The sequence below is a fragment of the Fulmarus glacialis genome, unplaced genomic scaffold, assembly GCF_000690835.1.
Source record: "Fulmarus glacialis isolate BGI_N327 unplaced genomic scaffold, ASM69083v1 scaffold7392, whole genome shotgun sequence".
NCBI classification, from domain to species: Eukaryota; Metazoa; Chordata; class Aves; order Procellariiformes; family Procellariidae; genus Fulmarus; species Fulmarus glacialis.
In genome coordinates, this window is record NW_009195856.1 from 16,115 (window position 1) to 43,665 (window position 27,551).

The 27,551-nt window shown below is 38.9% G+C and overlaps 1 protein-coding gene across 1 annotated transcript in view; it reads right to left on the reverse strand.

Moving 5' to 3' along the window:
• Positions 1 to 27,269, reverse strand: part of RAI14 (retinoic acid induced 14) — a gene marked incomplete at its 5' end in the record, with an annotated part of 33,345 nt that extends 6,076 nt beyond the window's left edge. Inside the window, 10 exons of the mRNA XM_009588228.1 lie at positions 676 to 762; positions 1,433 to 1,519; positions 2,499 to 2,527; positions 3,188 to 3,366; positions 5,668 to 5,774; positions 7,185 to 7,255; positions 7,971 to 8,028; positions 10,206 to 10,270; positions 12,058 to 12,146; positions 27,139 to 27,269. Coding sequence (XP_009586523.1) covers positions 676 to 762; positions 1,433 to 1,519; positions 2,499 to 2,527; positions 3,188 to 3,366; positions 5,668 to 5,774; positions 7,185 to 7,255; positions 7,971 to 8,028; positions 10,206 to 10,270; positions 12,058 to 12,146; positions 27,139 to 27,269 — 903 coding nt within the window. The remainder of the gene's footprint in view (positions 1 to 675; positions 763 to 1,432; positions 1,520 to 2,498; positions 2,528 to 3,187; positions 3,367 to 5,667; positions 5,775 to 7,184; positions 7,256 to 7,970; positions 8,029 to 10,205; positions 10,271 to 12,057; positions 12,147 to 27,138) is intronic.
• Between the last annotated feature and the right edge of the window lie 282 nt (positions 27,270 to 27,551).

A 27,551-nucleotide genomic window follows, 5' to 3' on the forward strand; every position in this document is an offset into this window, starting at 1 on the left:
TTACAGAAAGCAGATGTCAAGTTGGACAGTTCACCAAAGAGAAGTATAGACAGTACAGATCTTGCTGGACAAATCCTGGCAAGTGGGTTTTTTTTATTTCTGGGGTCTTGTTTAATTGTAGCATGCAGCCAGTATTTCAAAGTCTGCTAAAGCCATTCAAGTTCCATTGCCCAGTTCTCATCAAATATTAATGAAATATGAGCAACTTTCTCATAGATAGTTGGGAAGGCTGCAGCCCCCGTGATAAATATTAGCAATATATTGTCATGTATTAAAAAAAAAAAAAATCTTCAATACCATAAGGTAAAGATCAGACAGAACACAACCATTTCCCTGAGGTCTTTGGTGAAAGGGTCTCTACTTTTTGCATTGCAGAATGCCATGCACTTTGAGGGTATTAGATAATGAGCTCTCATAGCATTAATACTTACTTTCATAGCCATATTCCTAAATACTAACTAATTTATGACTAATTCTATCTGCATATTCAGTAAACATTAAAGTAATCCACACTTGCTTTATAAATTACATTGAAATAGATTTGGATTCCTTTTTGTTCCTAAAACTCAGCTAATTAATACACAGGAGACTCTGCAGTAAGCAAAATAGATTATTAAGCAAAATAGATTACTATACTTTCCTTCCCTAAGCTTCACCAGCACAGAAATCTGATACCTTGCACACTCGGTCAGCAAAGAAAGCCTGCCCTTTTCCAGTCATGGGCGTTGAAGTTGATGAGTGTGGAGAGGACAAATCACTAAGCTGTAAAAGATTTTATATAAATAGGTATGTATACATATGTGTACATAGAACTACCGCTCTAACACGTGCCTTTATATGTATGTACACACACACATTAAAGAGCACTTTTCCCTGCACCAACATAAGTCACAATTCTAGGTTAGTGTCAAAGAGCAGGTCTAATTATACAATGCTCTTCTGAGTCAGTGTTACATATGCAGTGTAGCTGTTATACAGGCAACATTCCAGTTTAACATTAAACCTAACTGTTAAACTGCATTTTGATACTATATAAATCTATTAAAGTATTTTACTTTCATACGTATATATGCATAATATAATGTGTACATATATATGTATAATTAAAATACACATAATTATTTACTTAATTACTTACTTACTTATTTACTCCTGGCAAAACCAGGAGACCTTCAACTTTAGATGGAAGAAGCAATTGTACAGTAAAATTTGTACAGTTGTATCTCAGACCATGCTGTATTTCAAGCAATTTTGCTTAGTTAACCTAACCAACACGTGCTTTCATGGTGTCATCCTAATGTCAGGAAAAGCACTCAGGTAAGACAGACATATAAAATAACAGTGAAGGAGCAAATCCAGCCCATAACATTCACTTAATGTTCAAAATGCTTTTCACCCCCTAAAAGCATCTCAAAATTGGTCTTTTCTTTACCTGAATAGGACTGATAGGAGGAGGTGGGGCTTTGCGTTTTTTTGGAGTTCCACTTCTTTCTGAACATAATTTAGAGCCTTGATCATGCTGAAAGTTTCACCAGCCAGAAAAGGTAGGTTTGTTAGTTTGGTTAGTAAAGTCCGAGCAAGTTGTTTTATTTAAAAAAAAAAAAAAATCCCACATTAATATCAACTTTAGCAGCTCATGCAGTGCCTTATTTTTTTTTCTATGTAAAGACTACATCTCTACTAACACAAAGATATTAAACATGCCTGACAACAAGAATCTGCCCCCTTGTAATCCATGCTTCAGTGAAAACAAACAAGATTTAGTGAAAAAGCAGAAGCTGACAATAGGTTTAGCACTAGTGATCTTAAATACTTCCATTCATACATAGTCCAGTCATGCCATTCTTAATGGCTACCATCTTTCCTCTCCACCAACTTCTGCCTGAGCTCCCTGAAAAACCCACCTCTCCACTCAGAGAAGGAATGAACCAGTGCATTGCACCCTTGTCCACTTTCCAGCCACCAGGAGGTCTACAAGGTCTACTTGCACTCCAAGATATGATACTAAATAAAAAATGTAAGAAACTAATTTAATTGCCTAAATCTTCTGGGATTCTCACAGGTGGGGGTCTCCAGTAGGATGTAACTGAGGATAACCTTCAATTATGTGTTTTGGAAACACGTAGATCATCATCTTTTCTAGATCATCTTCTCTACAGTTTAAAGAGATAGGGAGTCCAAAAGCCAAGCTCCTGCATTACACGTGAGAAAAGTGGCATATCTTCCCAGCACACACGTGCGCATACACACACGTCCTCCCTTCCTTTTCTCACTGGGGGTGCTGGTTGCTGTTACAGAGAGAAGCTAGGTCTAAAAGCAATGTTCCTGAAACACATTTCTTTAAATAAGCAACACAAACCTTTCACATTACAGAGTAGTCAATGGCAGCACATCTCACAGTGACATTTACTAGTGCTTCCAGTCGTGTCAATTACTGTTTTTTCTTAAGTTACAAGCCTAAATAGCCTGAGTGTTTTTAAAACCAAAAGGACAAATACCTGCTTTGCTTTTGTTGGTGACTTTGTATCTGTGAAGCAGAAAAGAAGTGGAATTAAGAACAGCTATCAAAGAAGAAGTTATTTGCCATTCCTAACCCATCTCTCAGCTCTACTTCCCAGACCATAAAAACTTTGTTTGGTTTTTGAATTCCTGACTGAAATCTGAGAAATATACTTTAATTTCCAAATTCCATTTAAACCATACCATTTCTCTGCTGCTTTTTGGGTTTCATATCGAGATAAAATTCGAAGGATTGTGACAATTCTTATTTTACTACAGTCTTGCACCATTCTTGCACATTAGCTTCCTACTTTAGAAATCCATAAAAATTTCTGTCTGCATTAGTTCCTTCTCCAACCCTTCTACTGAGGAGCTGTATGTTCCACTTACTCTTTCACATAATAAAAAAGGATCTATTCCAAATTGTATGCAAGACTTCACAACGCTGCTACATCAGCTTACCTTTTCTTTCTCCAAAACACATCTTTTTGCCCTGCTCAGTGCTTTATCCCATGCTAAATATTACCATCTATGGCAAAGACCACATTTTCCAGCTTTTGGGAAGCCTTAGCCAGACCGTCTTAAAGATGGCTTTTGAAATTTTTCAGGCTACCTTATGAAGTAAACTTGTTCATTGCTAAACATACATGCTGAACAAACATACTGCAGATCGGCATCTCTTACATACCCACATCCTGAGATAACTTTGATGATAGGAGGTTCTGGATCCCTGTATTCTCGGAGAGCTTGGAGTAATGCAGGGCATTTTGTCCGAAGACATCTACTAAACTGACATCTGCACCTTTCCTAAGGAAGGCCTCCACCATGTTAAGGCTACCAGCTTCACAAGCCATCATCAAAGCAGTTCTAGACAAAACAAACACAGAGCAAGCGTCAACACTGTACTCTTTACGTAGCAGCTCATTTTTTCAGGGAAAAAAGTGTGACAGATTGTGCAATAAAGTCTAAGATTTTATCAACATGTGTATTGACACATACATGTACTGTTGTTTCTCCTTACAAACACCTGCCTGCGCCTCCTCCTCTTGCCCACACTCCCCAGCTGGACCTTCTGCAAAGACCTGGCATGCTTTGCACACCTCTCCAAACATTTCTAAAAATGGGTTCCTGACGCTAAGAGGAGAGTCACAGCTAGAAACGGCTGCAGGATAAAGTCAGACTATCAAATTCCACTGCCACACTCCAATTACAGCTCTGCAAGTGGTGGTACGACATGAAAACATTTATTTCATTGCTGCTCTCCTTCATGTGTTGCTTTTAAGACAAAATAGACAGACAGGTTTCAACCAAAAAGCCAAATAAATCTCAAAGCTCTTCGGTGAGACTGAGGGATGGGTTTGACATCAAATCCCGAGCCACTCTCAGTTTAAAAGAAAAAAAAAAAAAAGGTCATTGGAACACAATCAATTCCGTCTCTAACACAGGCCAGTTAGACAGTGCCGGATCCGAGAGTAAGGGTAGCATACAGAAGCAGTGTTTTCCTAACAGGTTGTATCTGTTTTTCTCAGTGACTTGAAGGGGTCACAAAAGATGTACAGAATAGTTACAAACACACAGAAAACCCCACCTTTCAAGCATGCTGTAATATTGCTTTCCTGCTTGGACATAATTCTCCCTTCTTAACATGAAAACATACCTAATAAGTTGGCCAGCTTCACTGGCAAACACATTCCCCAGTGCAGACATGAAATTCAAAAGTTACTACAGTGATAATATTTGCGAGGTATCAAGACAATCATTCCACTGATGAATTAAACATACTCCCCGTAATAGGTAAGCCCTAGAGAAGTGATGGCTGTTGCAGTGCTGTGCTAAAAAGTAGTGCTGAGTGACAACTTGGATAACACTTCCACAGTCACAGGGATGGCTTTAGATTACCAAAATAATTCTCTTAGTCTGGACAAGATAGGAAATTGGAGATGCCATTTTCAAAGGCTATCCCCTTCCTCTCCCAGTAAGGCTTCTCCTTTTTCAATAAAAACTTAACCACCTTTGTGAACAGGAGATGCAAGAGTAGTTACTCTCCTTGCCAGAAGGGAAGCAAGAAGTAAAATGGTGTATTCCATGTTATATCATTTTCTTGCTTCTACACACAGTACTTTCTTAAAAAATAAAATACAAAAATGCAAGTCTGTCCTATCTATGACAGAAATGCCTTCATCCAACTAAACTAGAAACTCTTAACACTGTCTGTTGACTAAACAGTAGGGGAGTGAGGGAAAAGCAGAGGTCCCAGAGCGGGCAACGCCTCAGGTTCAAAGGACCGATGAGGCCATTCAAACCAACCAAGATGACAAAGGGTTTTTCTTTGCACAACTTAAAACAAAGAGTGCACTAATAAACTTTGGACTGATAAAAACAAATTACGGCCCAGTCTTATCCTCCCAGGTGTTGCCAAAGAACAATATGGGCATTGTATCACATACACCTGATAGTAATCGTGATTATTTTAAGTGCCAAGTCTTCTCAGCATCCTGATTTACCTTCACAGTTTAACCAACTATTTATAAAACAGTCCATAATTTTCAAACAGTCCATAATTTTCAAAGACTCTTGACTTTCATCAGTATCATCAGAACAAGTGCATTTTTCACGACAAGGATGTTGCTTTTTAAAAACAGTTTTCTGACACACTAGATATCTATTAACACAACAAAATGGCACCTTGTAAGACGACAGCACCTCCACTATACCGCTCTACTGTATTTTTCTCTTGCTGCTGTGGCTGCATTACAGTAGAAAAGAACCCTCCATGGATGTTACTCCCAAGTAACAGTTTTAGGATTTAAATTCAAGAAACTAACTCATGCCAAGAACAGAGCAGCATTTAAAACTCCAACACGTACAAAGCAATGTGTGGATAAGTACGACCAATCAGATTCTTGTAGCAATTATTGAAAAATGGGATTTACTGCTCTGGTAGCCCAAAGAAAATTTTACAGGCACATCTGGTTTTATAGTTGCTTAGTTTCTGTTTCACCTTTCCCTTTAGGCAGAATTCTGTAAGCCTTCTCAAGAATCAGGATATGCTGTCTAGTACAGAAGGCATTATTTCACATAACAACAACTATTTGGGGAAGGATTTGAGATGAGAGCTTCATCTGACAGTCAGCCTTGGGGAAGAATTAACACGTTAACCTGCCGTACCTTCCATTTTTATCCCTGGTGTTGATGTCTGCTCCATGATCTAGAAGGTATTTGCAGACTTCCATGTGACCATTTTGTACTGCAAGCAGCAGAGGTATGTTCCCATCCTAGGAATGCATTTAAAGACACTATGAACAATAATCCATCCACTTACAAATATCACTCTGAGAATTAAAGGTCAGCTATGAACTTTCCTTCTATATAGCACAAACAACATGCTATCAGTACATTGTTCTCACGTACCATAAATGTAGCTGGGTTTACTTTAATTCCTTCTTTGACCACTGGGACAGCATTAGGAGTAGGAATGCTTTTTGCTGTCTGTACTCCCTTTGCTGTTTGCTTAATGCTATAACATGATGATTTGGGAACCACACATACCTTTAAGTAGCTCCACAACAAAAACGATAATTTTAACTAAGCACAATGCAAAAATATAACATTTAATATAATCACAGAATAACTTAGTTGGAAGACACCTTTAAAGGTCATCTGTGGTTTCTCCCTCTCTGCTCTCAATCCACAGCTAGGCAAACTTCAAGTTACAGTACACTGCTCAGACACTTGTCCAGTCAAGTTTTAAGCATCTCCAAAGGCAGAGATACCATGACATCTCTGAGTACCAGTTCCAGTGTCTGACCACCTTCATGGTGAGATTTTTTTTCCCTAGTACCTAAGTAGAATTTCTCAATTAGGTCCACTGCCCAAATTCTGACCATTGCTTGTCATCATTTTGTCATGCACCTCTGAGGTGGATGTGGGTCCCTCTTCCCTATGATCAACATGATGTAGCTGAGGTCATTTTTAAGATACTCCTACAGCTTTCTCTTCTTAAGATTGAGCAAACCTTTTCTGCCTTTAAAATGCATCTGATGAAATTTTAGGTCTAACCTCTGTGACAGATTTTTTTAGTAAAAAGATCAGGTAAGAAGGAGATAGATCCAAGTCAAAACAAACAAACAAACAAGTTTAAATGTTTCTATGCTTTTTTTTTTCTTTTGTGCCTGATTTCTGTCAGGTCGCTTCCCTTTATCATCAGGGAGTTTTCTATCAGGCAATTGCATCATTCCCAAAGTTGTCTGTAGACATTTCATAATAGTGAATGTAGTGTTCCTGAGCCTTTAGACTATGCCAAGTATATTTTTCCCCCTCAGGCTTATCATACTCTGGTTGGGCTTTGTGAGCATTTCACAGCACTTGGCCACATAACAGGCCTTTTCCAAAGCCTACTGGAGTCAATGGAAAGGCGTTTAATCATGTTTTGAATATATCAGAATTGATTGTAGCTACTTGTACCAATGTCTGAATTTAACAAGCAACAAATCCTGACACTACTGTATTAGATTGTGAAGTACTTCCCCACCTCTGGTATGGCAAGCTGCAAAATGAACTTCCTCTGCCAGAGAATCCAGGGAGAAATATAAGCACAGTATTTCTTTGAACTGCTGCACCTGAGATTGACTGGAGAGGAGGCCGGTAAAAGCTCTGAAGTATACAATAGGAGAAGAGGTACATACCAAATCCTTGAAGTTAACTGGACACTTGTGTTCACACAGAAGCTGAACTGCCTGAAGACAACCACATGCAGCTAAAAAAACAAAAACAAAACCAAAAACAAACCGAGAGAGACAAGCATAGAAGTCCATTAAACCTCATTTTCAAAATTTGTGTTCCGCACTTCCACTTGCAATATTGAAGCATTACAGTGGCGTCCAAGAAAACCAAATTAACCTGTATTTCTCCGTTTTAAGAAGGAAGGAAAGAAACACTGAAAGGATTAGAAAAATTTCTTTACTGAAAGAGTGGTCAGGCCTTGGAACAGGCTGCCCAGGGAAGTGGTTGAGTCACCATCCCTAGAAGTATTTAAAAGACGTGTAGATGAGGCGCTTAGGGACATGGTTTAGTAGACATGGTGGTGTTGAGTTAACGGTTGGACTTGATGATCTTAGAGGTCTTTTCCAACCTTAATGATTCTATGATTCTATGATGAATAGCAAGCTGTATGCAGAAATACAACCAATATTCATGGTCCAAATTAGCATGAGAAGATACAATTTTTAAAGGACTGAAATCAGAATCAACCAAATCTTAAATATTCCAATGGCTCTGCACCTGCAAGTGTGAACTTATTAATTGTAATTAACTGAAATTCAGTATTCACAGTATTCATCTAAAAATCTGTAAACCATCAGATGGAGTCACTGAATTTATGCAGTTAGAACCTAAAAAGCTCCACCAGGCTGAAGAGCTAGGAATATCAAGTATAACAAAATAGACAGTACTACTTTCAACAAAGAAGTTACCTGCATAATGTAAAGCTGTTTTCCCAGAATTGTCAGTGCTGTCTGTTGGACATTTACTCTGCACAGTTCAAAAAGGAGAAGAAAAAAAAGGGAATTAGAGAAACACAAAGAAAATAAAACATACATTTGATGCTAAGAACAGAGTGCTGAACATCTTCAGGAAAAGTTTTATGAGGTACTCCAGAAAGCTCAGTCCATATAACAAAAAAAGAATTAAAGAAAGAAAGGCACAGCTTTCCTCTCCACCAATCTTGTCTCTCCTTTCTTGGTGCCAGCTTATGCTGAAGCCATAGGAAACACTCATGGTGAGGGAGGTATCCCTAAAAATGTTATAGTTTTGGAACAATTTAAATCAGGAAATAAAAAAGGAAAGAAACTCTCTCCCCTGCCTCAGAAAAGTTTCATATTTTACATTACAGTAAGAGCTGAAGCAACCACATTCTAACGCACTTAGTCTTGAGTTATTTCTGTCGAAGGCAATAATGCTTCATTTTCATTTGTAAAAACTAAAGCATCAACAATCCAGTTATATTTTGTAGTATCATAAGCCACCAGCTACTACTGATCAATCTAGACTTCGAAGTATAAATACAGAAATATCAAATTACAAATCTCTATCAAGAGCTGTTTTGGTACAGAAGATTTTAGTTTCAGTGTACAGCAAAGAAAATAAAAATAGCACCCTGAAATAATGGACTTCTAAAAAACAAACACTAGAGCTTTTGATTTTCAAATACAGCCCTGCCTCCAATTTCTACGATTTCCTAGGAAAACAGGTTCACAGAGATTCTGTAACAAAAATGTCAAGATTCTGCCTGCGTAAAATAATTATTTGGCCTGTTTTAATTCAACTACAGCAGGCTAAAATTAGATGTTCCTCACACATACAGTTTATATCACAAAGCTGGTCCACAGAAACAAGCAAGGAATCCAAACAGCATGAATTATTGGAGAATATTACCAATAGGTTTGCACTTACAAACATATTTAGAAATCTGCATATTGTAATAAAATTAGCAAAATACCAACAAAAGCACTCTGTGGTTATAGCTGGTAAGTGAATGGGTAGCAGATACTCGGTATTAAACACACATCTAGCTGCTGAGTTGATCACGCTGCTGCATGCGATACCATCAGTGACAGCTTGGTGTCACTGTTTATGCTGTAAATGGGTTTGCGTTAGAGTTTGTGGATATTTGCCATGAAATCCCGAAGTGGGGAGCCTCAGTGGTTAATGATAACACCTTCAGGTGTGCAGGAACAGCGGATTCCACCTGCAACGAGTCTGGAGGTGGGAATCAGTGAAATTGGACCCAATATTGTCAGAGACATTGACAGGAGTCAATGGACAAATGGAGCGGCCCGAGGTAATCGGCTAAAAGGAATTTGGAGGTTGGGATATGGGATCCATTCTCTTTCCGTACAACTGCACTCAAGCGGGGTTGTTATTCATTGTTTCATCTGTAGTCTGAGCCACAGTCTTACTGATAACTCCAAGCTCCTAAAAATCTGTCCCTTTCCTCTGACCACCTCCACCAAAAGTCACCTGGCTTTCTGAAATGGAGCAGAGGTGGACAATGCCTCTCCCTGCTTACTAATGCGAATCTTCAGCCTCAATACCATGAGAATCTTCTCTTAATCTTCACTTTTGTTTTTCTTATTTTCCTTCCTCATTTTTTCTGCTCCCTTTCTAACGCCTCACTGTCCTTTGCCTCATTTCACTGAGGATTCAAGTATTTCTGTATTTTAGCATCTAAACTACTTTGGTTTCTTCTCCCTTTGACTTTAAACTTGACAGACATTTCTATGGTTAACAACAGACAGAAAGCATTCCAGTGGAACAATATCAAAATCCCCCCAGAAGTGAAAAATCCTTTTCCCCTATACCTCTTAACCCATCTACTTCCAAGCCATCCAACCACACAGACAAAACACAGGAAATCAGACAGAAGCTGCAACCTGCTTGAAACCCAACGCCACTATGTCAGATCAGCTGCACACGGAAAACGATTTGTGGACCACTCAGGGAAGATACCACACTGTTTTCTATCATCCATTCACAGTGCTAAAAGGTCTTCAAACTCAAGCAGCTCTCTTCATTGCAAGGAGATAGGACAACAGTATATGAGTGTGATGCAGATTATTAGCAGGAAATGTGTCTGTATCTAGTAGAAACAATCTAGAGGAACAAAAGGAAAACTTAAAAAATCAAAATTAATTTAATTTTTACTTTACCTGAAGTAACCTCTTAATGCAATCAGGGTGGCTGTTCTTTGCTGCAAGATGTAAAGCGCTGTGCCCTAAATGAATAAAAGCAAAGCAAATTAAGTATTCAATCACGCCAAAGCACAGCAATAAACTCTTGCATGACAAAGGCAAAATTTTGAATTGTCCCTCTTGTTCCTATCATGACACATGAAAAGTAAGGATAGAGAAAATAAAATAAAAACCTACATCAAGCAGAATGTATTTACAACAGAGTGTTGTTCAGGCAGGTAACAGAATAATCTTAATGTCTAGCTTCATATAAAGGAATGACACAAACATTGTGTCAGACTATACCTTGGCAGAAGTCAAAAATTGCACAGTTATCTTAAAAAACAATTTTCCTATATTACTCAGCTTCCCTTGCAGAGAAATGTCTGTCAAGTGTCTTCATGATTTCTTCCATTTGGCAATGAAAAAGGAACCCAGCACCAAGAGCAAAACCAGCCAAATTCACCAGCTACCACTGCAACGAATTTGTATCATCCATGGAGTGCATGTAGAAGAGGACTCCGACACAGGCCTACTTCAGTTTGCATCTCATAGATTCTCTTTTATGTTAATTTATTTAGCATCTGTGATCTCATATTTAGCTATGCAATACAGTGATTTACAACTATGGATTTATGTTTAAAAACTGCAATCTCTCCTCTAGTTTCATCTTACAGAGCATCTGAAAAATTAAAGAGGTCAAGACAGCAAAAGAATGTATTATCCATGTAACTAAGCAAAGAAGGAGCCAAGATTTAGCACTCAATACAGACAGAGCCACTTGTGACAGTAGAATCTCACTGTAAATAATATGACTATTACAGACAAGGCTTTCCCTAATGAACACTGGGTTGACACTCTCAGGTGAGAGCAGGCAACCTGTTATTATTCAAACAACTTATAAACCCTGAGGCAAGGTGAAGTATGAATTCTGAATAACAGTCTGTATCAGGTACATATATTCTCTTATCATTATGTATAATCTGAATGCTTCCTCCAGTATCACAGACACTTCCTTATAGAGGCAAATAATTTCCATGTATGACAGAAATTCCCCCAGGCTGCAATCGGTGGCCAAAACAGAACCTGTGAGCCCAACATTTACAGATCATTACTGGAGAGACAGAATGCTGACAGCTCATTCAGGTGACTTTGGTAGCCAGAGAAAATGCTGGGCACAGATTCCACAGATACGTCAACTGAAATCTATTAAGAAGAGTTTGCCAGTTTCAAATTCAGGTCCCGTCATTCTCCCAGTGGAGCAGTAATTAAGGCATAGGACTTTAGAGGGCTGAAACAGCATACTTAATAGATCTCAGGTCTGTTTTGGCCTGTATCAGCTCTTTTCATTACGTCATAATCCTGACAAAATGTCTTACTGCAACTCTTGCAGAGTTAATGTGGTTAATAGCTTGGATACACATAAAAGCAACACCGAAGATCTTGATTTAACCTACAAAAAGCCTCAAATGAAGTTAACAAAAAGAGTTGGGGGAGGGGTTTTTTGGTTGTTTTTTGTTTTTGTTTTTGTTTTTAAAATTTAAAAATAAATACAATTTTTAAAAAAATCAAGCCACTATTTTGCATCTGGAGTCCACTATAAATGCTGACATTTATAGTATTAGGACAAAAGTTTTTAAGGGCTTTAGAATCTGAATTCTATGTGCAGAAAAGCAAGTATGGCTAAACCTGCAAGTGTTACAACTGCTTTTCCTTCACAGTGTGTGGAGAAAAGCAGTGTTGTCAGATCTGTAGTTGCACTCTGCGTATCAAGAACTATATAGGCAAATTGAGTGTATTATGCTGTATGTGTAGGTTCACAGAGGCATACCTGCACCATCTTGGGCTGTCACATCTGCACCATGTGTCACCATGATCCTCAGGCACTCTGCATGTCCCTTCGTGGCTGCCAGGTGAAAACTGGAAGAGAGCATTTACATGTCACTTTTCTTTTATTAAGACCTCCTTTCTCTTTCATTCACAAACCAATTACTGGCAAGTTGTCCCCTCCCTGTCCTTAGATCTTTTGGCATTCCTCCACTGCCTCCCAAGAAGATAATAGCTCTGAAAGTGAGAAGGCACATCAAAAAGTTTTTGTAGTCATACTTTTACACAGGCTGCTGCCTCATTAACCCATGCCATATACCTTACGTGCATATAGTCCCACCCAATTTCTAAACTAACGTCCCTAGTGATGTAATATATCCCCACAGAATGCCTGGGCTTGGAGAATGAATGAAGAAAACATTCACAATTACTGATTTTGCTCTAGTCATTCTAGTCAATCCTGATTTCCCCCTTTCAGTGGACAAAATTTAGTTCCTCTAAAAGGTGATTCGGCTCCTAATTCAAACTAAATCAAGTTGTGCTTCTGCACTGTCCTTTACAGAGCTCATCTTTCTTCTGTGTAGAGGAGGAAAAAAACCCTTAGTGTTTATGAATATAACCTGGAGAAATGAAAGCTACTGGATATTTGTGAGACCCTGCTAGAGATGTATTTTTTCAACTTTTGATTTACTTTTCACCTCAAGCACCTGCTTGCTTGAACAGTGGGAAATTGCAGAGGTTACCAACCACACCATGGCAGGATGCACTTAACAGCATCAATTACCAAAGATATAATTACAGAATAACCAAGGAAGTTAGACTGAATTCAAGACTTTTTACAGCTGAAGGTTCATGTCTGACATCCTTGGCACCTCAAGATTCACAGAAGCAGTCCTATACACACAGTGCTGACTTAATTTTGCTGGGAAGCAAAAACGAAGGAAAAGCTTCTGAAAACAGAGATGCATATCATGCCAACATCAGCGAGTCTCAATAAATGGGCACAGTACAGGCAGACATATTGCTTCCCTGTGGGTCCTACAAATATCAGCTTGATATACAGAGCTGTTTTCCAGTGGGAGTAATGTAAAAAACAGATTCAAGAGAAAACAACTCCAATTACTATTAAATTGCGTGTGAAAAGTTGGGACCTTCATCAACATGCCCCAAACTGAAAAAGCCAGTATTCCCGGGATGTTTTCTGCTATCTTTTAAAGGAGACGTTCATTTTTAACATCATGCACCCCTGTGTTAAGGGGATTTTCCTCTAAAATCTAAAGGGAATGTCACAAATCATGTAGCTACACCAACTACCATATTTAAGAGTTTACATTTTGAACAAGTGCTTCCTCTCAATGTTAAAACTAACACTGAAAGTTCAATCTGCTAACCAGGGAAACTGGAAATAACAGGCAGGAATGAAACAGGTATTTCTGGCACATAGTATGTGAACTGCAACACTGTGGTTCTCTAAGCCACAAGCTTCTTTGCAGCCTTCTTGAAAACTCAGCAGAGAAAAAGATGTACAGACAAGATCTGGCAAAGGGCGGAGAATTAATCAAAACAGGAGAGCTCCTAGAACAGAGTCCTCTATCAAGTACAGCAACTACCTCACTTTCTACAAGGGGTCCTTCCACACTGGCTGCTGCTGATTGCAAATGGCAGACAGGCAGCACTTAAGCTTTGAACCATTCTCTGCAAATATAAAAATATACTGTGTGCTCATCCTCATGCTCACTACTGCCATAAACAAACTGAAGAGTTAACACTTCCAAGAGCATAAAAAGCACTGCTGCCGGCTCTTCTATAGTCATTCAAAATCAAAACTTCATGTACTTGGTGACCAAGGCAAACTTGTGTAAACATTCTTCTTTAGAAGAAGAGATTTCTCAGGCTCTGGGAAAATGGCTGGGGGAGGGACACAAAAGGAGTCTGACAAATTCCAACACCTCTAATTTAGCCAGCACAACATACCAGCAAATACGAAAACATGTTCAGATACATTTGTGTAGACACACAATACAATCGAAGTCACTTAAATATTAGGAAGGCTGTGAAGCACGCACTTGGCTCACTTATATTTGACAATATTCATAAGAATAATAAATACCTGAATAATAATAACTTGGCTAAATCTGGGACACTGAGGTTTTATGGACAGAGCGTGTAGGATCGTGCCAAATGCAACATGAATACGCAAGTGCAAAAGAAGTTTTATTTAGGTAAAATCAGACTGCAAAGAAAGTATCAAAGAGAGAAGAAAAACTTAACCCCTTTCAGGCTATGCATCTATGAATACATCTACCAACGCAAATAATTCCCATGGCAGTTCTCAGCAAGTCGTCATACATGTAGATGCTTTGTTTCACAAGGCCAAAATATTTTCAAGTAACAAAGGCCTGATTAAAAATATTGCTTCTCCCAAATTATGGGATGAAGGAAACATCATCTGTAAGCAGTACATATGGTGTGAAAGATGAGAGAACATGTAAGAAGGATGTAAAGATCTAATGAGACCAAGAATATAGAAGCTATGTGGAGAGTCCCATGAAAAGAGAGGATGATAAGGTTTAATTCTCAGTCATTTATACAGTGACCTAAGCAGCACTGGGCTGCTACAGTTCCCTCCCAATTCTTTGCTGTGTGTCCCCTCCCTATGTCCTTGTACTGCTACCACCTCTCACATAACTATGCAGTGAGATGTTTTTTCTTAATAACCTAAAAGCAATTGGGAGGGGAATAAGGGAAATGGTTAGTTAGCTGCTGGTTTAGTAAACTGAACTGGCTTACCAGGAAATCAGGCCTGCTCAAGATAGAGAGGAAAATGACTCTGACTGGAATGAACCTATTTAAGTCAGCGTATTTACTCAGCACTGGGCAAAAACTTCCCCTTGAGGAGTAATTCTAACTGATTTTAAAGTTATAGCCCCTGCTTTTTTTTTTTTTTACTTTTTTTGTTAAAAACAAACAAACAAACAAAACCCCAAAACTACTTTAGGGGTAGATACTGAGGGCTCCTGTGTAGCAAGGGAGGCTCTTGAAACAAAGCAGCCTGTAAACATTCATTTCAGTACAGAATAATTCTTCACAAGCTACATAAACGTTCCTAAAATATTTGAGGCAAAAGCTGCAGGTTTCCAAACACTGGAGTTCTCACCATCTGGAAGCCTTAAGCAGTGGTGCATTTTACTTGCATCTTTCACGAATAAACTTCCCTTGATATGAAAGCAAACAACTTTTCCTCCCACTTCCTGGTTGTGCAATGACTTAGGCAAACAAAAACAAACATGTAAGGCTTCATTTGGAGCAAGGGCCACACTGAGGGTTAGATTCTCATTCAGCCTAAAATCCCATTACAACATAGTTCATTTTCCCTTCACAATAGATAAGCCTGTTACTACCACTTAGAGCCACATCTTGATACCCCAGCCTGAACTGATTCGAGATAGATTACTTTTATTGCTGTAAAACATTTCTATTCTTCCTGAGGGGCGGGATGGTCTTTTATTATTGTCTTCAGACCTTTCAGTGCAGCAGAGGAGCAGCTACCCTTCCCAGTGGTTTTCTCATTGGATCCAGAAATGAAGCAAGTCAGCATTCGAGACCCACTCCTGCAGCAGCTGATAAAGATCAGTTGGTTGACACTGTTTTTTCCTACTGGGAATGTACAGGTCTCATAACTACTCAGTCCTTAACAAGATAAAGTAAAAAATTATGTTCTTTGAGAGGAACACAAAGCCCAGTTGGAGTCAAAAGGCCTTGAGTGTAAGAGCAAACACACAGCAAAATTTCATCAGATTCAGGGTCAAGTGGAGAACAGCTACAAAACTATCACCTCAAATTCCTGTCAGGACCTCAAATTTCCTGACCAGAAACGTTACTAAATAAGATTTTCAAATGCACTGATAGAGAGATGCTTTTGATGAATGCTTGGTGACTGAAGAGAGTGGCCAGTTGTATATGACACCCCTGAACTAGTTTTAAACAGCAGATTTCTTACAGATAGATGTCAACTGTTGAACCGCTTACAACTGTCCTAAAAAAGCCCATCCCTTATTCAGGGCAAAGGACCTTTTCCACGTTTTGGTTATAAAGTCAAGCTAGCAAGGGAATGGAGACTTCTTCAATCAGTGTTTGACAGACAGAGCACAACAGTTCAGATAAAGCTGGTCTTTGCTAAAAGGCTGAGAATGAGTGTTTCCAGAAATTATTTAAATGCCAGACAGTCTAACTCAAACAGAAAAGGGCTGTAATTTTTACTACTTAGCTCACGTAAAGTATTTCTTTACAAATCACTCCACCACAGATAGAAGAACAGAATTAATCCACATTTAGAGGTTAGACTTATAAAAATGGAGCTAACTGAGCTTGCTAAGGTGGTGTTAGCAATAAGACATGGGTCTGCCATATCCAGGTTCTCTGCTTAACCATTTGCATGGCTACATCCTGCAAAACCGAGCACAGTCCTCTTACTGAATGTTATTTTGACAGCTGGCTTAAAACAACTGGGTGGTCCATATCTAGGGAAAATGCCACAAAAGTAGAGTGGAACATGACAAAATAAGAAAAAATAAATATGAAGTCTTAATTTAAGACAGTAACCTTTCAACTAGGAAATTTTCATCTGTGAAAAGAAAAACAGAAAAAAAAGAGCAGAAAAATTACACCCAATCAGGGGGCTCCATTTCTGTTCAGCAAAGTCACGTCCCAGAGTTTTTTGGGGGGCAGAATTAGCATTCTCTCTAACACAGATTTTCTCCAGGGCCTAAAAGTCGTCTGACACATTACCTACCAAACTCCAAAGCAAATAAAGAACATGGTTGAATTATGGATGCTAAGTGAATATTGTATTTGCTATTTTCTATTATGACAAACATGGAACAAAGTCAAACTTATATGCAAGCATATAATACTATTGTTCTCTGCCATTTTAATCTGAGTGCTCTGAAAATATTTTAAGGGCAAGAATGTTTGAAATACACTACGAACTCACATACACTCATTGTCAATGTTTATTTTGAGTAAAAACATCCCTCCCTAAGGCAGATCATTTTTCTCCATTTTCTAATGTACGTCAACTCTTTGTTGACTTTTAAAAAGTCTGACTTGTCTGCCAACAGTTTGGTGATTTATAGTTTCCTGACTGACCAATACCTTCACACAAATGAACAAGATTGATAAAATAAAGATACAATGCTGCTTGGGGACTTTGTAATGCTGACTGAAAAAATACAGAAATGGAACATACTCAAGCTTCGCTGCTACCAGATCAGACAGGCAAGCAATTTGCTAGGTATCTCAGTCAGGAAGAGACCCACTGATAACCTGGCTGATTTTCTGCACTAACTTGAGCTTTTACACATTTTAGAGGCTGTACCTAGCTTAGAATGTCTATTACCCCTCAAAGCCTCAATTCCCACTTCAATGACAACAGCAAAAATTAATACATTAGATAATACCTGGCTTCTGATTGTTTTCCACCAAAGGCCGAGTGCCAGAAGTACTACAGTGCCCGAGACCTGACCTGGAGGGGAAAGGGCCGTGAGTACCTCTAGAACAGCATATTCTGTGCATGAAGGAAGTGCCTGCTGTCACTCAGTGTGGCCTCCTCTCACATATAGCACGATGACCAGTAATTAGAGAAGAATTCAGTTTACTTTTCTGTGAATGGTTTGAGATTTTATCAGCATAAAACCAATCATGAAAGTAAGCCTTTTAAACAAAACACATTTTTCACATATCCTGAATCTAATTCATAGAAAAATTATCACCTTCAGATTTAAAGATTGGGAAGTCCTAGAATGGTCGTGAAACTGGAGGTGTTTTCTGCCTTCCTCTGCCAACCCAGACAGGGCTCTCAGCAAAGTAGTAACTGTCTGCTCCAGCAAGGATTATGCTTCTACGAGCAGCACCTGCCTGGTTCTGCTTCTTCCTTGCATCAGCACATGTAGGTAAGTACCTGTGTGGCTGGTGAGCCGATACAGGGAACAAAACCAGTTGAAAACCAAGGATGCACCCTGTGAGTGCAAAGGAAGGAATGGAACGTAGAATTTCACCTTATACCTAAAAACTAAGATTAAACCATGAGTGTTTCCCTGTGAAAGCCACAAAATCTTTATCTTTCCCTGACTGCATTATCAAGAGACAGTCACTCATTTGAGAAGATATATGTCTTAGGAACAGCCAGTCATTTAATTATGGAGGAACCATCCAGATGTTTGGCAAACCAGAATGCCGTAAAGGAAAATCAGACATCTACAGGTACCACTATCAATACTTACTAGCTCTTTAGGTGTTTTTTTTTTAAACAAATAAAAGCCATAGCTTCGCACTGCACCCATTTCATCTCCTCCTAAGAGTAAATGTAATAAATGTGGCTTTTCATTAAACACTGGCAGTCCGTGTCATGATCCTGTGACACACATGCATGCAGCCACAAAGAGTGCAAAAATCAGCTTAGGAAAAACAGTTACAGGAAATACATTTTGTTTTCAAGCCAGAGTTGGCACCATTACAAACTGAGAAAATTAAGTATTCTGAGTTTTAAGACATGCAAAAATGAATTGCTATGGACATCTTCTGGAGTGCAGGCAGGTTAAGATTTTAGGAAGTTGACATAGGCAGGTATGGATTTACTAGGAGCTGTGGGAGATTTTTCCCCTGTCTCCCTTAGCACCAGCCACTGCAAAGTGAAGTGATGCACACAGCCTGTGTTCTCCTATCTTCTATTTAAACATGAGATGGCATCTGCCCTCCTCCAATACACACAAAACCCGCTGGCAAAAACCCTACATGCCACTTCGGTGTTACTATATATTCTGGAACAGCTTTCAAAAAAAAAAAAAACAAACGCAGTTTTCATATAAAGTTTCCAGCTTTGCCTCATAGCATAAAAAGTCTTGTTTCAATCATACACACCTCGAGGTATAGGACATTAATAAAAGGCAAGCCTGTTGAGCGGCTGTTTTCTTAATAGGAAAGAAGAAATTGCATCATGCAACACAGGAGCTGGCAAGCTACAGACTCCTGATTTTATCCTTCAAACTCAGCAAAAATATCCACCCAGCTGCTCTTCAGAGGGATTTTTGGGATCCCCAGAAGTTTTATATTTTTCATTCTCAGGTTGTGTTCCAGCAGTTCCATTTTCATACACAGTTTTCTTTGGCAAACTCTATTACCACATTACCACAAACTCCCACTTCAAGTCTGAAATGTATAGACTTTTCTTCCATGTACCACTAATTGTAAACATAAGTGCTCACAATTTAGATTTATCATACGCAGTCTCCTGCAGAGTGTCCATTTTAGAAGTCCCTCAATAACTAACGTCAGCAAATTGCAACAGAGATTCTGTCAAGGGTGAGCTTCAGGGCACTTCTAGGTGTTGACAGAAAGTCTGAAGTTTTGAAATACTGCTTTTATTTTTGGTGTTGTAGGGTACAAAAACGGGCAAAGTACAACAAACAATGAAGTTTCAAAAAGAGAGCCTAGAAATGAGAGCAATGTTACCTGTGCCTCTAAAGCCAAATTCAGAGGGGTGAAGGAAGTCAGAGGAGTAGGGAAGATGCCTTCCGATAGTTTCTTTAAAAACACATCCCACATCTAAACCCCAAAGAGGTGCACAGTTAGTTTCTCAATATACATGCCTTCTGGCAAAACATCTTTTTAGCATAGGGTGAACTCCCTGAGGATGCCATGGACGTGCCCAGAACAACATAACTTCCTTCCTGAGTTAGGTAAAACCAGCCAGCCATCTGCTGCGCTTTCTTGCAAGGCCAGGATAGAGTTCAAAGTTAAAATTAAGCCCAACAATGAGAGCAATGACTAGCATCTCCCTTGACGTCCATCCTCCAAGACGACCAACTTGGTATTGCTGCCTATGGGCCAGCAAATGCTAATAACCACCTTAGTACATGAAAAGTCATGAAATTAGAGCAAGGAAATCCCAAACCATGTTAGCATAACAAGAGGCCAGGAAAAGGCTGGAAAGGCTGAGAACAACTGAGTAAAAGTTAATCTAAAGAAAATATTTTTGTGGCATGAAAATCCAGCAAGGCTTAAGAACGGCGTATAGTGCTCCTAGAACCAAAGAGCATGGATACCCTTATGCGACATGAGGGACGTTAACAAAGGACAGCTCAGGGTCATGCGCTGTGTTTGAAGTTTCTGTGCCTTTTACACTTACAATACTTCAGACCTCTTCAGATTTGAAGCAACAGAACTATTTGGATTTTTTTTTTTTAATGTATAAAATATGTATAAAGTGAACTTCTCTTACTTCATAGGGGAACTACAAACCAAGTGCAATAACATGTACTTACAGTAATTTACCTACTAGTAACACATTCTTCAGAGACCACTGGTTAAGATGACCTCTTAACATTTGTTTTTATAAACTCTTTAAATGATTATGGCAATATATTTTTATTTTGCATTTCAGAATAACTATACTACCAAAGCTTTTAAGATTCCACATTTCTGAAGAGGCGTAGGGACTGGAACACAGACACGTGCAGGAAAGGCAACTTCAGAGCTTTCCCACATTTTCCAGTTAGTACTTGCTAACACAGAAAGCACCTGTAAAGCAGGTAGCAGAAAATGCAGAGTGATATATAAGCCCGATAAATAAGCAGCCACCAGCACAGTCTGAGACCTCATTCTGAAGCTAAAAAAATGAAATAAATCCAACATTTGCACATTGCTCTGTTTTGGCTGCCTGTTTCCTTTCCCTTCCTAGATTAGAGTACGTTTTTAAGCCAGTAGCAGCCAGTTGGTGTAATTAAAATCTACACATATAGCTCATTTGGTGCATAAGTCTTTGAAAAACATGTAAAACAACTGCAGCCCATTATGTAGATACAAATCTCAAAAACAACTGCAGGCATAGCCCTGTCCCCTCCAGCCTTAGAGAGCCTGGTTCTGGCCGGGCCCATAGGAGGCACGCTTCCCTCGTGGTCCCCTGCCCGCTGAGATAAGATGAGTGCAAGGAGCCGCCACAGCGTTCCTCACGCGTAAGTGGGGCGCTGGGTTCTGCCTCCACGTGAGCCAAGCTGCAGCTGTTTCAAGCCAGGCATACAAAAACTTCCAACCATCTAGGCTATGCTCTGATCCAAGCAACTGACAAACTTCTTGAAACCTGGCCAGGTCTGGTAAAATCTGGGTATTTGGCAACTCCGCGAATGGAGCTGATTTACAGGGAATTCCAGTGGCTGCCTGATGCTGCATTACAGATGTGGCCAGTCCTACCCGTAAGCAGGAGTGGAACGGGCAGCTCACAGGCTATCCAAACGTGTGTACAGGGGTCCTTCAGAAGATGACTTGCTTTCTTCTGAGATGATAGCCCTACTAATAAATAATGAAATGCAATAGTTTATTAAGAATAGCCATCCTATCAGCCTGTGTGAAAAAGCAAGTATAAAACAGAAGACGCAAGCTGGCTCCTTGAAGAAATTACAGACTGATCGTTTCCCCTTTGAACTCTAGCTATCATCTGCAGGAATTCCTGTACATGTAAGATGCAAAACTCATCGGGATGTTTCTCAATGCTCAAAGAACTTTATATGAAATAAGGAGTTTGTTCTTTAAATAAGTGGAATTTGTTTGTTTTACAATATAGAACATCACTAAAGAGAGAAAGCAAAAAGCGTTTTTCACAAGTGAAGTTTAGGATCTTCGTAATTGCAATCAAACTAAAGAGCATTAATTCCTGTCTCTTCAGAAGATGGCCTCTTCACTTTTGTTTTTTAATAACATGAAGGTATAAAAATACTAAAACGTTGTATAAAAAATTGCTTAAAAAAATGCATATGATAGAACCTGAATGCTGTTGATTTCAAGTCCTGTCAAAAGTATAGCTAAGCACTAAAAATTGGATCATGACGTCTCCAAGTCTACGTGAGGGGTCATGTACTCAAAACCATCAGAAATGGTCTACACAGTTTCAGTCAAGAGCCAGGAACAAACCACTCGTATGAATTCCACTCCAGGATCTCATTTAAAAGCCTGCATGATTGTCAATATAGTAATGTTTGTATGAAATGTGGATTTTTTCATGTATTGCCAAATTATAAAATCAAAGTTAAGTATTGCTCCTCCGTTATGGAGAGAAGAGCATTTCCTCTCAATATACACTAAAAACTGGCTCATGCTGAACGTAACAGAAAGTTAATTAGCCCTATTTAGTACCCTGGCAGAGGACGGCTTTGCCCAACCATGCCCAGATGTTTCATTAACATTTCTAAGTATTAGTCTAAAGTAGAAAGCAATTTCATGAAACTTAATATCAAAATCTTAATTGAATTATATTCATAACAATGCTGCGGGGAGAGGGGGAACAAAACGGAACAATCAGGATTTGAACCTGAAAAGAACTTCAGGAAAGTTTTGGAGAGGCAAAAGCTTTTACACCCAAATCTCCCACGGAAATAAACTGTACTAGAAATTTTTGAATAAGAACCATATTTCAGCCATCTATTAGCTAGAGGTAAAACACAGGTGGAGATCACTGTGGTCATCTTTATTTTGTCCATGCTCTGAAACCTAGACATTATTGTGACCATCTGGACCATCATAAATTAAGTATCATGATAAAAGTAAATTAAAAACTATTTTCTATGAGGAATCATATCAGGTCACTGGAACACCACTGGAACAGGAATGAACTCCATTCCTGGAGAGGTGACAATCCTCAGGCACTAGACCTGTCTTGCAGCTTATACCCCGGTACAATTTTGAAAAGACAGTATGCTAGTATGCTTTTCTACTTAAGTGTCTCAGCAATTTTAAGAGATGACACAGAGTCTGAACAAAAGAAACATCTTCTAGAGCATGGTGTTAGACTGAGGACCCCCCAACACGTGCACAAGAAAATAATGTAGAGAGTGCCTGAATTTCAAGGTCTCCTAGAGGATTTATAGCAATCTGTAATCCAGAAAGGGAGGATAATACAACCCTTCTTCCATTTCGTAGGCACTGGGTTCACCTGACTTCTCCAATTTTGAAGATGGGCTGTCTAAACCATTTTCTATGGTTTTCTTTCTCAACTAGAACAGTGCAACGACTATAGTAAATCTGTATTCTTCCAATAGCTTCCTTTAAGATAAATATTATTACGTACAATGAAAGACTCTCTCTCAAAGGTAATTAAAACCTGATTTACTTTTTGAACAGCGATGTCCCTCATGCCACTCACCCCACCTCCTTATACAATAAGATCCAAAAGAAAGAAAAGAAAAATGAATACTATGTACATGATAAATATAAAGAATTTGGGGTTGGAATATGCTCCAAAATGTATTTTCGGTTCAGCCTCCAAGGCATGAACATTCTGATTCAAATGAAAATATATCATTTCTACTAACTGCTACTGACAATAGTTTTGTGAAAGAATCCTTAAAGAGTGCATTTGTGGAAGTTTCTAAAGCTTTTTTGTACCCTTGTCAGACTCATTTTATTAAAAAACAGCTGATTCAATTACAGTTAAAAAAATTTACAGAGACCTATTGTTTCATTTAATAGCCATAAGCATTTAATTCTAGTTCAGTACCTTGCAGAAACATGCAAACATGGCAGTGATGGACTGGCACACAGACAAAATAACTTCAGGACAAGGAAGTGCTGCCATTTATACATCGTGAATCCTTTCCAAAATTCTGCCCCCTGCACTCCCCTTCAATAATAGCAGCAGCTTCTTTAAATAACAGCCCATTTGAACACTTGCTTTTGTGGAAAGTGCAGTACATGAATGAATCCTATCCCCTCCTGAAAAGGCTCTCTTTGAAAACCCTTTTTTGTTAGTTTAAGTGGGATTTAAATGATCAAATTCCAAACTGGAAAGCACTGTTTTGTTGTTTAAGGAAGCTGGACAAAAAAACACCCTATCTGGCAGAATAAGACTACAATGGCAGAGTCAGATTTCCAGATAGGTTCTATTACGAGTGTGCTTGGCAATAGTCTGTGCTTTGTAAGTGGGAGCAACAATGGGGCTGTGTCAACTTATGCCAAAGGTGGATTTGCTCCTTAAAATTGATTTATTGTTTATAGAAAGGACTGAGTCAGAGGCAGTGTGGTGGTGTGGAAAGTCAAGCGAATCTTAAAAAACTCATTTCATTACTCTGATGATATTTTTTTAACACTTTTTTTAAGAGGTACTGCTGGAGAGTTAAATCTCCTGATGAAAATCTGTACATAGTGCCTCTAAGAAATTTACTGGCACCTAGACCTCATTAATCTAAGCATCTCTATTTTATTGCATGTGGACAAGAAGAAAAGGACCTACAGGACAGAGGCAAAAGAGGACACAGGTGAAATTTAAGTGGTTATGTCCAAAACTGAGCCAGAGCTTGAGCACATCGTAGCAGGACTTAGTGGAATGATGTATACAGTACTCAACAAGAAAAATAGAGAAAATCCTGGGTTCTGGTCTCTGTTCCTCTCTCAGTTCAAGCGTTTTATATTCAGCAGCCATTTGATTATAAAACGAGAACTTAGAAGTACCCCTTTAAGAATGAAAAATTAAGAGTCCTCTCCACCTTCTGTTTAAAATAATGTACTATATTACTAGACTTCAAATGGGCAGTATCAAGAATTTTGTCTGTAGGGTTATTAACAAAAAGAATGAAAAAGAAAAGATCTTAAAAGAAACTGTCACACCTTAAGGGAACAGACAATGACAGACCTGTACTGCAACATGAAATTGTTTCTCCTTTTTTGCTTTGAAGCACATTCCAAAGTCTTTAGTCACATTGCACGTTGTTATATAACTGAATCCATCATGTTCTTCTGGTTAGTCACCTTCAGCCTAATTATGTAAACAAATGTATCAATATATATTCACAGGGATCAATAGACCATCATCCGAAGAGCTCCCTTCCCACATGGCACTGCAGACCACTTTCTATAACGTAACCAGTGAAATCTGAGCACAATGGTGGCCAGTTGTCCCAAACAGACCTCTCCAGATTGCACTTTCCCAGCATGAGAGTCTCCCATGTTACAGATGAGGTAGCTGACAAACTAGTACCATGCTTCTGCAGGACACTAACAGTGTGGGCTGCAGCGGGGTCTATGTCTCTAAGCAGAGCTTCTGAGATAGGGCAAAACAGCTCTGCTAGGCACCCAGAATCACTGTGCAGCAATGAAGCTCTGGGATCACGCTGTAAACACAGGAGAAACGAGCCTACCTATACAGAAATGATGGCTGTACTTTATTTTGCACACACTAAAAAAAGACTCCAAAGTGGGAAAAATGCAAACAAGACACTACCATTATTCATAAGCCATACTGGAGAACATTTCTGGGTCATGATACTCTTTGGTAGCTACGTCTCTCCAGATCGGTGTCATTATTTCTACACCCGTCAGTCTTTACTTTTCAAAACTGAGACAGAAATAACTTCAGCAGGTCTGCCAAGTTTCCCAAAGCATTGGAAACAGAATGAGAGTTGACACACTGTATTTCTGTATCAGAGCAATTCTATTTTTCTTCGTTCTCTCTCAAGCTTTCTTTTAAACCACTACACAGAAATAACTAAAAAAGTAAATTACAATTAAATGAGCATTCAGAACAAGCAGAAGCAGAGATCTTCATAGCATTAATTCACATTTGTTCCAAGCAATTAAAAGAAGTACTTGTACTTGCATTATTAGTAACAGCATCATTAATATAAATATATGGTCATCAACTTCTTTGTAGTTGCAAATAAAGAGGAAAAAAGGGGACTTTTGTAGTGTATCCCTGTAAAGCTGAAAATCATTGCACCAGATCCCTGCAGTTACAATCAACCCTATTTCTTAGAGTTAAGAGGCTTGTATGTACTCACCAATAATTTCAGTCTTGGTTGGTTCCCTAAAAAAATTCATAGTATCAATTTCTATATGAAACTTGCAAACTAGGTGTTACACTGGATACAGTGCAGCTTAGGAATCTAGCTCTGAAGTTATGTTGACTGTAAAAACATGAGATGCTAAACATAGCTGTAATTCAGAAGATTCAATGGAAGTCATGCTTTGATTATGTTCAAAAGAAAAGCACATGTATGCAACTTTTTAAAATTAAAAGCATATTAAAGTGTGGAGAAAGCCCACTTGAAGTAATTAGAGGACTTAGACTTCTGCAGTAAGAAGTTGCAGGTCATTATGAATCATTGCCATCATTCAGTTTCCTCAGATGCAGAACAGAAAGGGAGCAAATGTAGGAAACTGAAACAGACCAAGCAAGAAGCAGAGCGTGACTCAATAAATGCAAGCCAGAGGTAATTCATTAGAACTTATTATTTGGTATAAACTGCCTTGTGCTGCCTCTCCCAAGACTAGAAACTGTTTTCTTTTCTCCCCATCTATCCAGAATTTTATGAAGGCTTTGGTTCTGTCATGGGATGCCTATTTCTCATTTATCCATTTATTCATCTTTCTATGCTATAAGAAAGTAAGTTTAAGGATAGCAATCTCTTGGCTGTAATTTTCTTACTGGAATCTTTTATCTTCCACAATTCAGAATGTCCACAGGAGAACAAGAGGAAGAATAGAAGGAGAAAATGCTGTACATGAAATATATTGAGAGTGCAAAAGGAATCTTGTTCACACAAAACTGTCATTGCCAAACTTCAATTAAAGCAAGGAACAGTTGCACGAATCATTAGCATCTGCAAGATTTTAAAAGTCACCATAGTTTCAGTTCAAACTAACCCATTAGAAAGAAAATTTATCTTAATTTCTATGTCATTAAACTAATGTCCATGGGAAAAAATAGCTCCAAAGATTAATGCCTTTTGGAGTGTGCAGTCTGCCATGTGCCATGAAATACCAGAGTCCCAAAATACCCTGTCCTAAAATGGCCCCAATCTACCCAGCAATCCAGCTTCAAGTTACCTCACTGGGTTTGTGATTCTGAAATGGCATTTTAAATGTAGAATTACAAATATAGACTACCAGAAAGGAGCTTTCCAGACTGTGTTGTGCTTCAGATGAAAAAGAAAACTTCATTTTCAGGATGGTCGCTGGTTCTTAATTCATGTAAGTGGAATACAGATCCAAGGCTGTTTTTTCCCCTCCCTTGTGCTTAAATCACAATTTAAGTTGGACTTACGCAGTTTTGCCCTCACTATCTTGTTTGGTGGCACTGGCTCCCTTTTTACCCAGCAATGAAGCCACTTTCTCAGGATCACCATTCTCCACCGCCTGCAGCAGCCGATCATCATTCTTATTCCACTCATTGGTCTGGAGTAAAAGAAAAAGAAGGGAGAAATATTATTAGTACCAGCACTGTGTCCAGCTCTCCTGAATGATCCTGCACACATTTATCACCATTGAAAGCTGAAACAAAAGTCCAACCCAAAGAAATGGCACAGAGAAAGCCGCATAAAAGTAATTTGCAAGCTGTGCAGCACAGGTTCCCAAGGACTTAATGGCTCAAGCCAGGGCCGAAGTGATCACTGGAGATGACCTTTAACATGGAAACTCTGTAGAAGAGTAGTGCAGGAAAAAAATCCATTTGTTCTT